This window comes from Stegodyphus dumicola, chromosome 3 (genome assembly GCF_044657685.1).
Source record: "Stegodyphus dumicola isolate Sdum_Otavi_A_Nest chromosome 3, ASM4465768v1".
In the NCBI taxonomy this organism is placed as follows: Eukaryota; Metazoa; Arthropoda; class Arachnida; order Araneae; family Eresidae; genus Stegodyphus; species Stegodyphus dumicola.
This window is the reverse complement of record NC_140770.1, coordinates 134,689,407-134,705,711: the sequence shown is the minus strand read 5'-3', so window position 1 is coordinate 134,705,711 and position 16,305 is coordinate 134,689,407. Positions and strand designations below refer to the sequence as shown.

At 30.3% G+C, this 16,305-nt stretch overlaps 1 protein-coding gene and 1 long non-coding RNA gene across 2 annotated transcripts in view; one reads left to right on the top strand and one right to left on the bottom strand.

Moving 5' to 3' along the window:
• The window catches only part of LOC146998093 (corticotropin-releasing hormone receptor 1-like), a 315,521-nt gene extending 304,565 nt beyond the window's left edge, over nt 1–10,956 (bottom strand). The window contains exon 1 of the mRNA XM_085812363.1: nt 10,003–10,956. Coding sequence (XP_085668489.1) covers nt 10,003–10,051 — 49 coding nt within the window. The 5' untranslated portion in view covers nt 10,052–10,956. The remainder of the gene's footprint in view (nt 1–10,002) is intronic.
• Nucleotides 1–16,305, top strand: part of LOC118203648 (uncharacterized) — a 266,369-nt gene that overhangs the window by 139,634 nt on the left and 110,430 nt on the right. The gene's annotated exons all lie outside the window — the stretch shown is intronic.

Here is a 16,305-nt window from a genome sequence, read left to right as displayed (position 1 = left end):
TCAATAAAAATAAATTTAGTTTGTAAAAAATATTCAGTTTCAGTAACTGCATTAATTAAGGTACAAGTTTAGCAATATGAATTGAATTTTCTCCGAAAATAGTGAACGTACATATAGCTCTAAATATTTGTGTATAGTATTTATTTATTTATGCAAAGCGTTTTTATGCAAAAATTTTACTATGTCCTTGTTTAATCTAATGTGTGATCAGGTTTTGTTGTTTGGAAGTTTTGTTTCGTGTATTATGTTACAGATCTTATAATTCTCAACTGATTGTTATTTAAATTGTAAAAATTGCTCAGTTAAAAGTTGAGATATACGCAGAAGCACTCCGACGGGTTCTGGCAATAATTTATGCTGCCAAATCAAATTCTTGTTCACTCAGCAGCATTTTAGAAAATTTCCGAAAAACGCATCTTCAAAGCCTTAATATCGAATTTTCCAGAATCCGCCAGAAGTGCCGGGTAAGCCTATATATACGAAGGCTATTCTCTGACTAATTCGTGACTTACAGTGTCTTGGTATGTAAAGGAGAGTTTAACTTACCGCTGTTGATTTTGTTGAGCTACGAGTATTTATAACCTTACTTTGCTATGAGCTGCTATTTATTCTGATAAAGAGTCAGTTTTCTTCTGATCATTTTATGTAGTTATTAAGACGATCTCTACAAACCCATAGCTACAAGCTCAATCCTTTTTCGGGATAGTAGAAACATAAAATGTCATGTATTAAATTCGTCGTTGGAAACCAGAAATGAAACCTCTATGTATTGTTGTATTCTTTCGAAAGTATTTTTTGCCGAGAAATATATATGTATTTGTCACAGCCTGCTTATTCGCTGCACTTACCTTCCTGTGACACTTTTTAAAATTCAAAGCATCATTTAAAGGTTGATTTTATAATGATGCGCTCATCATTCAGAATGTTCACACATTGAACATTTCTTTAAAAGTTGCCACTCAAAAGGATTTCCTGATCGTGCAAAACAGCGTACTAGTTCTAAAAGTTTCTTACAATTAGGAGCTTATAATTTATTAGAGTAATTTATGAATATTTAGTATCACTCTCCTTAATTAATTAAGTGTAAATGATACAAACATCCTTATTGATTCATCTGTAGAAAAGCAAAGAATCCTGACTTTCATGAAAGCATTCAATATCGCAATTACTTCACTTTAAAGAAGAGAATGAAAAAAAAGGTGTAAAAAAAAAGGTCCAGACTTATGAGATATTTAGAACCCACTCTGCTATAATTCTGTTGCATGCAATCAATTTTGGAATGTCATTACCGTCGACACGATATATGGAAATTTAGTAAATTTACAGTTATTCTTTTATTATCGTGTGAACTAGTTTAATCACGAGCTGACATCTATGTTTGGTTATTAAAACCATATGCTACTGGAGAATTCAGTAAGGATTTGTTAATTGCGATGTTCGCCGATATATGGCACCAGTGAATGTTATTCTTTATTTCAATACTGAGCATCGAACTCTGATCCATTTCCGTTCTGGCATAGTGCCTTAAACGATTAAGCCAAAAGTGCCCGTCGAAACTCTAACATTGAAGAAGCTTCGTCTTTTTATCGGCGAGCGAAGTCGACATAGTGTAATAATGAGTAGGAGGGATAAAATGCGCAGACTTAATGCGCAGACTCATTACTGGTATACAATTGACACTGAGAAGGAGTGACACTAGCATACTAACGACATAGCCTTACGTCGATGCAAGCTCAAGATCTACATTGCGTAGAATCTATACCTGTTTGGCATGGACACCAGTATACCGTGTAAATTGTTTTTTTCGTGCACAAATCGTATAGTTAGTAGCTATGCATTATCTTGGAAGAAAGAATCCGAGTAAATTATTATTCTGAAAGACAGCTCCACAGGATCAACGTTAGCGTAGGGTCGACAATGCCATTAGATCGAAACAGATTTTTCCTCGCGTTATGTTTATCATGTGCCTCAAGAAAGGATTTCCATCTTACGCAATGTCGATCCTACTCAACGATCCTCTCTCCCCGTCAAAAGAAAAGTATACATCTTTCAGGAAGAAATAACAAAACATAAAGCCCATTGGAGACAGATGTCCTAAAACAGAAATAGCTTGAAAATTTGTGTGCTCCATAAAAAGGGAACAGAAAAATATATCAAGGCAAAAAGGGTTTGAAACAAGCTATAGCTAAACATGTGAAATGTGAATGTTTCCTTTTTTTCTGTAAATTTTAATGCTGTTCTGCATATTTTTTCTCATTTGTTAAATTATTAACACTTTAAAATAAACCATATACAACAACTCAAAAGCTAGATGTTTTAAAAATAACGTTCTTGAAGGGTAAAGATCGAGAACTCTTTTCCTGTATTATACAGTAAAATTTGAAGATACATAGTTGATCCAGATCCTAACGCATTTAAATACACTGTAGTTTTAGATATTAAGCACTTGCTGTCCGAAGCCCCGGATTAATACTATGATCCTGAAATTAAATATTTAGCAAAAACAAAAAAAACAAAAAAACAGTATTTTCAAAGCAGTTTTGCTGCAAAATAAAATAAAGAATGAGGAGCAGAAAAAATATTTTAGAAATATCTTTTAAACTCATACTAATAGTGTAAAATAACATTTGCTTCAGTATGTTATAAAAACATATAAAATTACTTCTAAATAGTTTATGTTACTATGCCGATGGGCAATTTTACAAAAGAAAGACGTGTGAAAGAAATTATGACATGAAAGATGTTTTCCTTCCAAATGACCAAACACTTTCAACTTGATGCATTGTCAGGAATGGCAAACACCCATCGATCATTTAGCTGTCTAATCACTGAGAACGTTACCCAGGGTGAGAACTGAATATTATACCACAGATAATGTGAATCTACATCACAATTTCGATAGAAAATACCTCGGTGGGGGAAGAAATATGAGGGTCATTCACCCCTTTTAACATACTACAAAACCTCTCTCTACATTTTACATCCCCATTAGGACAGCAAAGCCTGTTCTTATGCTTAAGCTGTTATGGCATGTCCTCTGGAGGTAAAGCATCCACTATCTGCCAACACGGCCAAGCCCGAGAGGACAAGCGATATAATTTAAACATTTGTTGTTAAGTTACATTGGCATACATGTTGTTAAGTTACAAGTCCCTTCAAAGAAATAAACTCAGTAACCACAAACTCAACGCACCAAGAAGGAATCGTCCGATTGCTTTGAAATTTCGTCAGCATAAATGCTTTGACCAAATATGCAAACGATTAAAATTTGGTATCCAATGAATGAATAGTGTGATATAAAACGCATCGGAACTGCGCATCCAGCAGTTGTATATAAAGAGCTGTTTTTGAGCTGTTGCTTATTGTGTTACATGTTTGGAGTCTCATAAAACTGTAGAGTGTGCTATTAAAAATGATAAAAGTATAGCCTCTACCTGTATACTTTGCAAAGGGCCACATCCAGCCTGCAGTGTTGATTGTCCCAAGAGACCGGGTAATGAAGATGCACCTATCCGCAAATCTTCTACTAAAATAACGAAGTCCTCTGCAACAGGAAAAGAAAACTCAACAAGTTTGGCTTCTCACAGCCAATCAGAAAATAATTAAACTACGGCTAACAGCCAATCATACGCAGCTGCTGCCGCAGCACATTCAAAAAATTCAAATAATTGTTGTACGAAAAGTACTTAAATATAAGTGAAAAAGAAATCCCCGAAGAGGATGAATTTGAAAGGTTTACCGAATTAATAAAAAGTCTGTATCAAATCTACACCAAATGCAGGAGTACTAGCGACCCAGCTCGCAAAATTAACATCGCTATGGATGCTGTAAAGATCTTTATCAAAAACGATAATGTCTTTTAAAACTTATTCAAATCCCCAACAAAATTTACAGCCTATAAATTATGCTAAATTTATGTTTCATAATTGCAATGGTATTGTTCACAACTCCTTGAGCTCAAGCACTATATCAAAACTAACGATTTAGACATTATATTGCTTAATGAAACACATATTAGAAGCACGGACAGTCTGAAAATTGCCGATTTCGATATCGCTCAGACAGATTACATAAAAGAGGCGGTGGAACCGCTATAATTATTAAACGCAGCCTAAAAAGCTATAAATTAGTTCTTCCTTTGCTATCCAGCATTGAAGCAGTTGCTTGTGTCTTCCCCAGCAACAACTTGAATTATGTTTTGGTTTCTGCTTACAAACGCCCGCAAACGCAGCTTAATACTCAAGATCTAGATATAATATTAAACTTAGGCTACTGCACAATTATAGCCGGAGATTTTAACTGTAAACATACTTCTTGGCCCTCTAGGAGAACAAATCAGAATGGAATTAACTTGTATAATTACAGCTTATTTAATGATATCAGAATTCATGCTCCTACGGAACCTACTCACTACTCTAGCAATTCATTCTTTAATCCTAATGTCTTGGATATAATAATTATTTCTAAAATTAAACAAGTACCTTATCTTAGTGTAGATAACGCACTCGCTTCCGATCATCTTCCCATCAGATTTACGCTATATGGACTTCGCCATGGATTAGCACCGTTACATAGAAAAATAAACTGGAATAACTAAACCCACATTCTCGATAACAACATTGCTATGAATAATAACATCACAGATAGTAATGAAGCTGAAAATGCCATAAAAGTGCTCACCAACAATATCATTTCGGCTATTCATAACTCAAGATCTCCCGGTCCCCAAGATAAATTTACCTTACCAGTTCATACCAAAAATAAAATTACAGAGAATTGATTACGGAAAATTTGTAAAAACACTCTAAATCCTATTGACAAATTTTGTCTGAACCAAGCATCCAGGCAGCTCAAAAAATTAATGGCGGATTATAAATATTCTAGCTGGCATAATTTTATTAGTAACCTATCGCACATCGACCACTCCATATGGAAGATTGTAAAAGCCTTAAAGAAAAATAATTCTGAAATGGGTCCGATTAAAGATAACAATATACAAATTAACAAAACTTTATATATTGCTAATAAATTTGCCGGTACGTATGAAAAGGAATTTACCCTCAATCAATCCTGCAACCCAAATGATTCGCTTATCTGTAATCATGTGACCGACTTTCTCTCTACCCACCAAGATAAAAGAAACTGTCCTACCTCACCTAATGAAATTAAATCTTTAATTACTAAATTAAATCCTAAAAACGCAGCAGGTTTCGAGACCATCACTAATAAAGCATTCATGGAGCTTCCCAGAAGAGGAATTGTGCAAATCACAAATATCTTTAATGCCTGCTTAAGATTAAACCTTTATCCTCGCAACTGGAAACACTCCGTTATTTTTGTACTGAAGAAGCCTGGAAAGAAAGGTTCTGAAACTTCAGATTACCGACCTATTACTTACTCTCAGCTTTCGGAAAATTATTTGGACGTCTCATCATAAATAAAATCAATACCTTCATAGGTATACATCATAAATAAAATCAATACCTTCATATTCATCAATACCTTAAGATCATAACATCATTAGAGATCACCAGTTTGGCTTTAGGCATGGGTTTTCTACTACACAGCAAATAACCCGCATAGTTGAGCATATCAGGGAAAGTTTTAACAAAAAGGAAGTCATGAGAATATTCATCGACAATAGAAAAATCCTTTGACAGAGTTTGCCATTCAGGCCTACTCATTAAATTAACGAGATATAAAGTTCCACCAGAAATCATTCTTTTTCATTTTTCCAGAGTCGTTTTAAATCAAAGCAAGTGTAGAAAGAGAAAGAGTGTTTCAAGAACTCACATAAATAAATACGAAATCTAGAACGATAAAATCCTTTTCATAACAATAACAATGTGGTACTCAGAGCTACTACAAAATAATACTGGCAATTCAGATCGATTAAAATTGTAATAATTGCATTATTTTCTTGTTGAATGCTTCTATGAAACTTCAGTCATATTAATCTTTCCAAAATTTTGAGTTAAAATGTTTAATGGCTTTTAGCTTAGGATTCGAAAGATTCGAATAATGAAAATATCAATTAATGTAATCGACATCGCAGTAAGAAAAACTTCCCGAAACTTCATCCTCTTCAAACTAGGAATATAGAACTTCATCCTCGTGTATTCGGTTTGCTTATATAGGACAGATCTTTTGAATTTCAGGTTAAAGAAAATCAGCCATTATATCAAACGGAAGGATGGGAAAATGTCGTTGGCCATATCTCATCGTTGCTCAAACTAGTGAACCTCTCAGTATGAATTTCTTATGTTATTAATGTCCATAATCTTAAGCATTGCAATTTTTTTTCTAATGACTTAGTTAGAGAACGTTCAAGTGGTTGTATAACTGTCACAGTTGTCATAGTCCTAAGGCGTAAAATTCATTAGTTTTGTTGGAACAGTGTTTAAATCGTAGCCAATCGGGAAAGCTAAAGTTTCGCATGCGTGGATGTACAACTGACTTGTAAAATAGTCGACAAGATGTCAGTTGTGACTATTCGATATAAAGTGGAACAGTTAGAACGTTTAGACCAACCCTTACACCAGTTTTGGTGACGTAGCAATGAATGGTTGCCTAGCAAGGGAAATAAGGCTTGAGCAAGTTATGACGGCTGTGAACGCTCCCTGAATGTCTAGCCCATCAGTGGTGGTGTGGGAAAGTCGTTAAACAATAATAGTTCAACCTACATTCGATTCCAGGTGAATGGACTGGCTGCATGGGCGTTTCCGTGGTTTTATCCGTGTGTAAAGTGGATCAGAGCGAATTTTCCTTAGAAATGTCTTAGACGAAAGCATCCCTTAATCAAGTAACGTTTTTATCCATACTCAAATAAATTAAAGTAAACCAAACCCTTACTATGAAATCAGTAGGTGTTGGTTAGATGCGTAAGAAAAGAAGAGACTATTGCGTTTGCAACCATAACAACAGCTTGCAAATAAAGCTGAATTTAGTTCCAGCTAAACTGAGGTCAGGGATTATTTTAATTTCTTTTCTTAATTGCGGTAATATTTATGCTGAACATCTTCAATTATTATTTGTAAACTGCATAAAGCTATTTAACTCAAGTATTTGCTGTATGGTAACAAATTGTTCAAATTGTTCAAAATGGTTTTAGCTTAGGTTCACCGGCTCCGGTGTTCATTCATAAGTTGTTCAAGTTGTTCATTCAATAAGTTGCAAACTAAAATTTAAACTTTAGTGTTCTGATGACTGGCTGTTAATCAATAAAGTTAACAATAGTATATATCTATGAAAGAATCAGCTTTTCTTACTTTCTGTTGTGAGGAAATGATTTTCTAAGAACTTAGTCCAAGTCTCACTAAGAACTTAAAGTCAAATTTCAAATTTCGAAAATATCGATAACTCTTCTACAGAAATTTGCTGGTGCCTAAGAACATTCAAAGTTTGAGTTTTAATTAGAACTTTTCAAATTCATAAAATTATTTTAAAAGCTAAAAACGAAGTAATTTTTAAAATCTGCAAATTTTAGTAATTGCATCTTATACTATAAAATATATCTTCTTGCACATAGGTTCTGTTTTCTTGTCCACTTAATTAAAATATGAGATAAATGAATTCAGTCAATTTTAAACGTTTATTTTCGAAATATTTTCTCTTCTGCTATTGAACAATATTCCCAGTAAGAAATATTTCAAAATAATTTATTTAAATTAACTATTTTTCAAATTTATCGCAATGGCTCGATTACCTAATAGCTTCTACAGAGAAAAGGATATTTTAAATTATTTGTTTTATACTTAAACCAGTATATAATAACAAACAATCCATAGAAAAGTTATGTATTAATAATAGTAAATGATAATAATACATTATTTAAAATAAATAAACAATTTGGAGCATTTAGATTTGTTTCAAATTTCTCTGCACAGAACCTCCTTAAATTCAACATAATGAAAGAGAAAACTGAATAATTATTATCTGTATTAAAAATATAATAAATAATTACACATTTTTTAAAAAAACAGACTTCGGTACACTTATTATTTGTTTTAAACTTCTGTATGTGAAAATTCCATAAACTGAAAATAATTTAAAGACAAAAATAAAGAATTATCTGTATAGTAACAAATAATTAATTAAATAATTATCTGGATAGTAACAAATAATTATGTTGTATGAAAAATAAATAAACACTTCAATAGAAACCTTTAAATTTCTCAATATGGAAGCTCATTAAAACTGGATAATTATCTCTACTAGTAATAATAATAAATAATTATTCGTTATTTAAAATAAATAGACGTCTTGAAACCGTTAGGATTTATTTTAATTTCCCTGCGTAGAAGCTCCATATATTGAAAATAGTTAAATAGAAATTTAAATAATTATCTGGTAATTATATTGTGACATTTTATAGCTTAAATTTAGAATATACAATGCAAATTTAATAATTAATGAACAACTATATGTGGAACAAGCAGATGTAATCCTCGAATAAGAACTTGGCAACAAAGTGTATAAATACTATTTTTATCCAGAATAGCACATATTTGTCCAAGGCAGATTGCAGTCAATAGATAATTAAAAAAATATTGTTGAAATCTTGATTGAGGCTGGTTTTAGAGGTAAATTATTAAGCTAATTACCTTAAATTTGCATATAGTTAACAGTTTTTTGTATCACAGCTAATTAAATGGCGACATAATTTTCAAACCCTTTGTAATTTAAATGTAGAATTGAGAATATTTGTACAGTTATTAATAAATGATAAGAATTATTTTCATATATAGTACTATCTTAAAAATAATTTTAGTAAATACTGAAAGAATGATTAAAAATATTAGCGATGACAAAAAATTCAATTTTTTCCCTTTTAAGAAAATGTTTTTCCTTTTTTTAAATTTCTATTGCATTTTAAATTTTTAGTTTACTTTAAATACAGCAAGAAATGCAATAAAAGATAGTTTCAAAATTCCTGAATATTAATTTTTATTTTTAAATTTTAAAATTATGCTTTTTAAATTAGTATAATTTACTATTTTGAAGCTCTAAATACTTATTCAATATCTTAAAGCTACTAATGGCTTAAAGTATTTTATAAACCACTTAATTTGATCAATTTTTCATTTTTTATATGTTACAATGTTTCACGTTTTGTGGTATTTTCGAATTTTGCAAAGGTTAATAAACAGACCTAAAACAATGTTTCAAATGTACCCTATTGGTTACGAATCTAAGAAATTCAAAACCGTTTATCAGCTATTTGCTGATTTCTAAAACTGTGAGTAGTGTAAAATAATGAAAAATAAATAAAATGAGAGAAATCTCCATTTTGAATTTTGAGCCAAACTTACGAGAGGTATATTTATTATACATTCTACTTTATAGTATCAACATAAATCATTTAGGATAGATTTGTTTATATATATGTACGGGGCATTTTATTCCAAACTTAAAAACAGACTTTTTAAAACGCTTTCAAACACTCATAGGATACCTGTAAATCAAACCTCTATTCCAAAGACTTCATTTCATATTATACTTCTATCCATCTTCTGTTTATTCACTGTTTAGAGAACATGTTGAATAAATATGCATTTTGAAATACTATTTTCACACATTTAAATTATATTGAAGGAAAAGGCAGGCATTCAAAAGGTCAGTATTTTAAAAACATTATTTTTATAGACTGTTTATAAAAATACTCTAAAATAATAAAACTAAAATCTCATGCGAACTACTGTCAATACAAGTCTTTCAATTAAAATTTTTGTTTCATATATTATTATTAGTTATTGATACAGAAACTAGATTAAAATGATATGATTCCATTTTTTACATAAATTCCAACTATAATTATTACCTCCTTTAATTCAAGAAATTTAAAATCTGAATTAAAAACTCGAAGTTTTCCATAAAATTTGGACTATAGCATTATTCGTTTTATTAAAATAAAAGTTGTTTGGCTTATCTGATCATGTATATTAACGATAAATACAATTAAACTTACCGGATAAAGTAAATATAAATAAAATTTAATCTCACCTGATAAAGTAAAGTTCTGGTATTGTTCCAGGCAGTTTCTTTCATCCATTTTCCAGTAGCAAAATTTTTTGTTGGCTTGACGATGATAATTTATGAAAGTTTTTAACACTAGTTAGAGAATCAAAATATTATGTCTCATAAAAAATCTATTTTTAGAACTTAATGGATCTTGACTTCTAGTCTGTTGTTTCCGAAATAAAATAACTTAGTTTAAATCAAATAACGTAATAATGGTTAAATTAAGTTTGATAAAAACTTATTTATTCATTGAATTAATTTAAAATAATTTTTCTTTGATTTTTAGTTCAGATTATATCTTTACCAGTATTGCCGAAATTTTTAATTTACATAAAAACACTTATTTCTTGTTTGCATATGTTTTTTGGCCACATTTTTTCATATATTATGTTTATTTAATTTAATCTGCACCTGTGCTCTTTAAACGTAATCCATAATATTATACTCATTTGCTTTCAAAATAACTTTCTTTTTAAAGCATGATTTTAAGATATCTCATTACTATCATTTCATATAAATATTTAGGAAGAAATCAGAAATGCAACAAGTATCGTTTTGAAAACTCTACGATATAAAACGCATTCTCAAAGTATCTTCATAAAAGTTATATTCATTTTAGAGACTTTTAAAATTCTGTAATATTTATTTTACGATTAAGTAAACATTTTAGAAATATTTTACTAATGTTTTCAAAAGAAGAAGCAAACTTTCAATAAAAAGTTTCTCAAAATCTTAATTTTTAACTTCGAAACAATAAATATTTTTATCTTTCAAAAATAAAACTCTTAATAATAAAATAATAATAAGGAAAATAATAAAAGAAAACATTTCGAATTGCCTATCCACATTTTTATCTCTTAGCAGATATCTTAATCTTAGAAGAAGAAACTGAGTATTTATACTTAAGTTACTCAATTCCTCCGCATTGGTTATCGTCTGCTTCTAGATTCTCTAAAGATGTGATCTTTTGTGATCGAAGTTGGGAGACTTTCGGAATATCCAGCCAAATTCGCCAAGTATTGGCGACTTTTCATCGTATAAAATTTTACGGAAGGAGAAAAAGATTTACCTTCTATTGATTAACATACCCACAAAATTATTTTTACCTAGGTGTTATTAAGTACTTCATCGTTTAATGTCATAAACAATTTTCATTACGCTTTAAAAGTGATTATCTGTTTTTTAGAGTTTTCAAACGTTATTTTCAGCTTCCATTCTTAAGGCTTTTAGATCAAAGGAATGAAAGTTCCTACACTGATTTTTTTTCTTGTAATTCTCTCGTTTGGATCGATTATAATAATGGTTTCTCGTGTTTTTGTTCTAAAATTTGATAAGATGTCATAAACTGGTACTTCAACAAACTAAATTGCAGATTGAGAAAAAAAGTGTTTAATTAGCATACTATATAGAATAACTACTCTGTTAAATACTATGTATACCAAATGCGTAATTATAAGAAATGTATAACTACTAGTAATTATGATATACTACATCTAGTTAAGCGACTTCAGTTTAGGTCTGTATCCACATTACCGGTTACTGGTAAGTTTTGAAAACAAATAGGCAATAATGCATCATTGGGTTTTCCTAATTCGTCTTTTTATACGATTGTAAATTATCGTATTTGTTTATGTAGTTTGCTTTTTATTTTAATCAGAATCAAATGAATTCTAATCAAAATCCTGATCTCATCAAATATTCACCTATATTTTTATTTCTTAAAATTTATCCTAAAATATAAGGGAGGTATTATATTCGAGGGAGCTAATTTGCCTTTTTATACCATAGTAAATTATTGCACTTGTTTATATGATTCGCTTTTTATTTAAATCAGAATCAAATGAATTCTAATTAAAATCCCGATCACATGAAATATTCACCTATATGTTTATTTTGTTAAAATTTATTCTAACATGTAAGAGAGAGCCTTATATCCGAGGAGTTAATTTGTCTTTTTATGCCATAGTAAATTATTGTATTTGTTTATGTAGTTTGCTTTTTATTTTAATCAGAATCAAATGAATTCTAATACTTCTTGTACTTCTTCACATATATTTACTTCTTGAAAAAAATTATTCTAAAATGTAAGGGCGGGTCTTATATTCGAGAGAGTTTTATTTTAGACTAAATGCGGTATTTATTTTTAATTTATGACATAATAAATGCCCTCTGTATATTTAAATATCCTGATTACCAAAACAACAGTGGGAAAATATTTTCTTGGACTAAAATTAGGAAAACTTACTTTTTAATCCTATTTGTGTTACTTAAGCTTTCAAAATTTTATTTTAGGTTTAAATAGCAGGACAGATTTTGTTTTATAATTATGGCATTTATTAGTCTCATTTACTCCAGAAATACGAAAATTTTGTTGCTGCTAATTACTTTATATGTCTTTAGTTTTTTTCTTTACTTTAATAAACAAAAAAATGTAAGTTTATATTTTTAAAATAAGAACTAAACTTTTAATACCTTTAAGAAGTTGTTAAATTAATTTAGATATAATTGTATAATGACTATTGGAGTGTTTCATTTTGTAAGGTAAAAAATAAAATATAAAATTTCTGCAGACGTTGCTTACTCCTCGAGTCTCAGTGATGTTACTCAGTATATCATACCTATAGTCTCAGTGATGATGTTGCTTACTCCTCGAGTCTCAGTCAGTAATTTTTATTGATGTACAAAATATATATATTTTTTATAAATATATATATATTTAGAAGTTGCACACTTTGATCAATTTTTTAAAAGTAGGCCAAAAAAAATACAATATTTCAATGTTAATGACTTTTATCGGGAAAACTAGAAATCACAAAATTAAGTAATATTAAAACTAGATATTAAGATTAATAGGTAGTTATGATACACAAAACATCTTTTATATTAACTTTAAAGGATGCAATACATTCTTTTGTTCGTTTGGCGGAAAGTTTTTTGGGATGCTCGACTACCTTTAATAAGAAAGTGGGTACCTCCCCCCGTACCTGACTGATTCGTTAAACTTTTTAATCAGAGCAATTCTTTCTGCAGTATCACTGACCACATTAGGAGCATTCACATGACTTCTCAGAGAATCACATCAGAATTCTATCACGTTGTGGATTCCAAACAATTCAAAGAACGTCTTTGTTTTATTATTAACGAAATGGCTTGGGTCTTTTCCATCAAACACTAAGTTTTTTACCGTCTAATCGTTTCATATTCTTTTTCTTTGCAGGTTTAGTTTTTAAATTTTTAGTCAGATTTTCCTTATCAGCCTGAGTAATACGTTCGTCAATCAAAAAAAAAAAATTCTTATGATGAAAAAAAAAATTCTTATGTTTCTGACAAATACCAAAGGTGTCTCTCAGCAACTGTGAGAACACTTCATTTGACGTCAGCGTCTAGTTAACATGGACCTTATAAGAGATAGACTAACCCAGTGAGCGGGTCGCGCGTCACCGACATGTCGGCAAGAAAGAGTAGGGATGATCTGGTTTACTTTAACATTGAAACCAATGGCGTTTGTATCGCATAACTCTTTTTAATTATTAAATGTGATACGTTGTATAGTAACGAGATTATGAAAGCCACAGTTTTTTTCCAAATAGGATTTAATATATCTCATTAAAGCACTTTTTACTGCATCTCGCTCATTGTTTTCACGCGTAATTCTTGTACAAACATCTTTATTACGGTTAAATACTATTTTAATATTAGAATTAAATGTATAAAAATTTTTAAGGCGTCAAAAGTGTTTATCACTATGATGTATTGTGAAATATAATTGAAATAAAATTCCTTTATAGAAATTCTGCTATAACACTCATCTATAATTTTAAAAAACCAGCACAATTTAGAATTTTAAACAAAACTTTCAAAAATTCGTTTTTAAATATTTTAGTACTTTTTACTTATTTACATTAATAAAAAGCATAAAAATTGCAAGAGAAAATTACTTGTTTGAAATTTTCTATTAGTTCAGATTTAAAATATTATTTTCTAAAAGATGTAGTTACAAATTTCCTTACAGCATATGAAAAGCTAAAAAAATATCCATCCCTGAAAGCATGCAATAGCTTTATAATTATTTGGAACTTTAATGATTCTTGATATGCTAAATTTTTAAAAATCAATCTCAATTTCCAAAATAAAAATATGTAGAAATTCTAATTTGTGGAATGAGGCGCTACAACCAGCTTTTTCTTGACAATTATACCCGCTGCAATAGGCAACCAATGTTAAATTTCTGCAAGTCGTCCCTGCTCCTTTGGATGTGATCAAGGTGACAGCCGGCAACGCCTCAGACGAGAGAGAAAACCCGTTTGGGTTAGTCTATTTCTTATAAGGTCCATGTTAGTTAAGTGCTCAGAAGTTGCGAACATATATGATATTGACAAAATGTATAGCCTGTTCCATTCCTTTCAATTCTCGTTGATATTCAAATGTTTAGTGAAGAAGATAATTGTAAGTGTATATATTGCCTTTGAAATCCCCCTTGCTTAATGCGTAACGAAATGGCATTTAATGATCAATGTTTAAAGAATCAAATCATAATTGAAACTGAAGTCGTTTTGACACCAGCCTACTAGGTACATTAGTGACAGTTGTAATAACTCTTTGTAGTCTTCTCCTGGATGACTTTTAGCACATTTTGGATGTAGTTAACCATTTGCACTTGTTGTTCTAGAAAGACATGGACTAGACATTCTTCATCCAGCACTGTCGTATATGACTTTTTACCAAGTGACGCCATCGTCTTTGGAACTTCCGAAAACTCTGGATGTTAGGATCACTTGATGGTATGCTACAACACTCCTAAAACATTTCTTTTAATATTAGTTCATAAAATAGTAATTAAAATAGTAATTGGTGACTATCAGTTTATTAGTTTTCAATGTAAAATAACGTATTGTAAGCCAATACGCATGATATACACATTAATCTCTTTCAATTAGCAGTATATTAATGATAGGTCACTATATATTACGTATCAATAATATGTCACAATATGTCAACATACAGATTTTCAAAAATCTGTCAAGAAATATCATTAACAAACATGTTGATTGTAAACGATAACAAAAAACAGTTACGTACTGTATAGCGCATCTTTGAATTCTACGTTTACAACCATCAGCTCTGTAGCTTAGCGTCCGCGTATTTGTTGAACCAAATCATTGGACGTACGTCTCATTTGGTAAGAATTTCTTAAGCAAATATATAGTAATTTTCTGATTTATCACAATGTCCAGGATTAACAGAAAATTATGGTTAAACCAAGAGCATTTAAAAGCGCAGGTAATAGAAATATCCCGGATTATAATTAATAGAAAAATACTATCAACACTTCACCTTTTTCTTCAAGCAGTTTATAACTTTTACTGTTTGCGTAATTCAAATAAGTTTTAAAAACATAAAGAACAAACCGTAAATAACAAAAGCATAAACAACATAGAAACAAGATTCTAAATTGTAAATGATATGATGAAAGAATAATAGTTGAGCACGGACATCATCTACTATCACAGCTGGTATCTGAAACGTTTCCTTTTCCACACTTTTGTAAACAGTTTTGTTTTCTGCTGATGGTTTAATTTTTCATCCTTCCTTAAGATACAAACAGAGCGAGTTAATCTGCCCCCATTAAATCGAGATTTGACTGCAACCTAAACTACTTCTGGCTTTTTCCTAATGACAGCTTCCATCTCGAAATTTTGGGTCATTCTGGGCATTTACTTATGGCTAATCGAAGAAGAATCACATAAACCACATATAACATGCGGGAGGTTGCAAAGAGTTTCGTGGTACTCAATACCATCATAATGGACTCCATGTACGCAAGCACATTCGTTTTTCTGGAAACTTCCACTGCTATTTACATGCAGCATTATCGTTTTTGTGCATGGAAATAACGCAATTTACGACGACAATTTTTAGCTGCATTTTGGCTTTACTTTGGGGAAAATCTAATAACAGAATAGTTTTTCACTAACGGGAAGTATCGAAACAATATCTTTATACGAGCGCTAAAGAGACAAAAGTTGGAATGAACAATCGACAGAGCAAATAACATTGCATAGTATGCATTTATCATTTTTGTTTTCATTCTTCAAAATTAATTAAAACTATTGATTTTCATTGATTATTCACTAATTAAAAATGGCTTTTTCTCGAAGTGAAAAATGACTTCCTCCTGTTATGAATCTACTTTTATGATTGTTAATAGCAGTTTTTTTAAATATGTAGTAAACTGTAAAAATTATTAATAGAAAATAAATACATAAATTATTATTAATGCTTTTA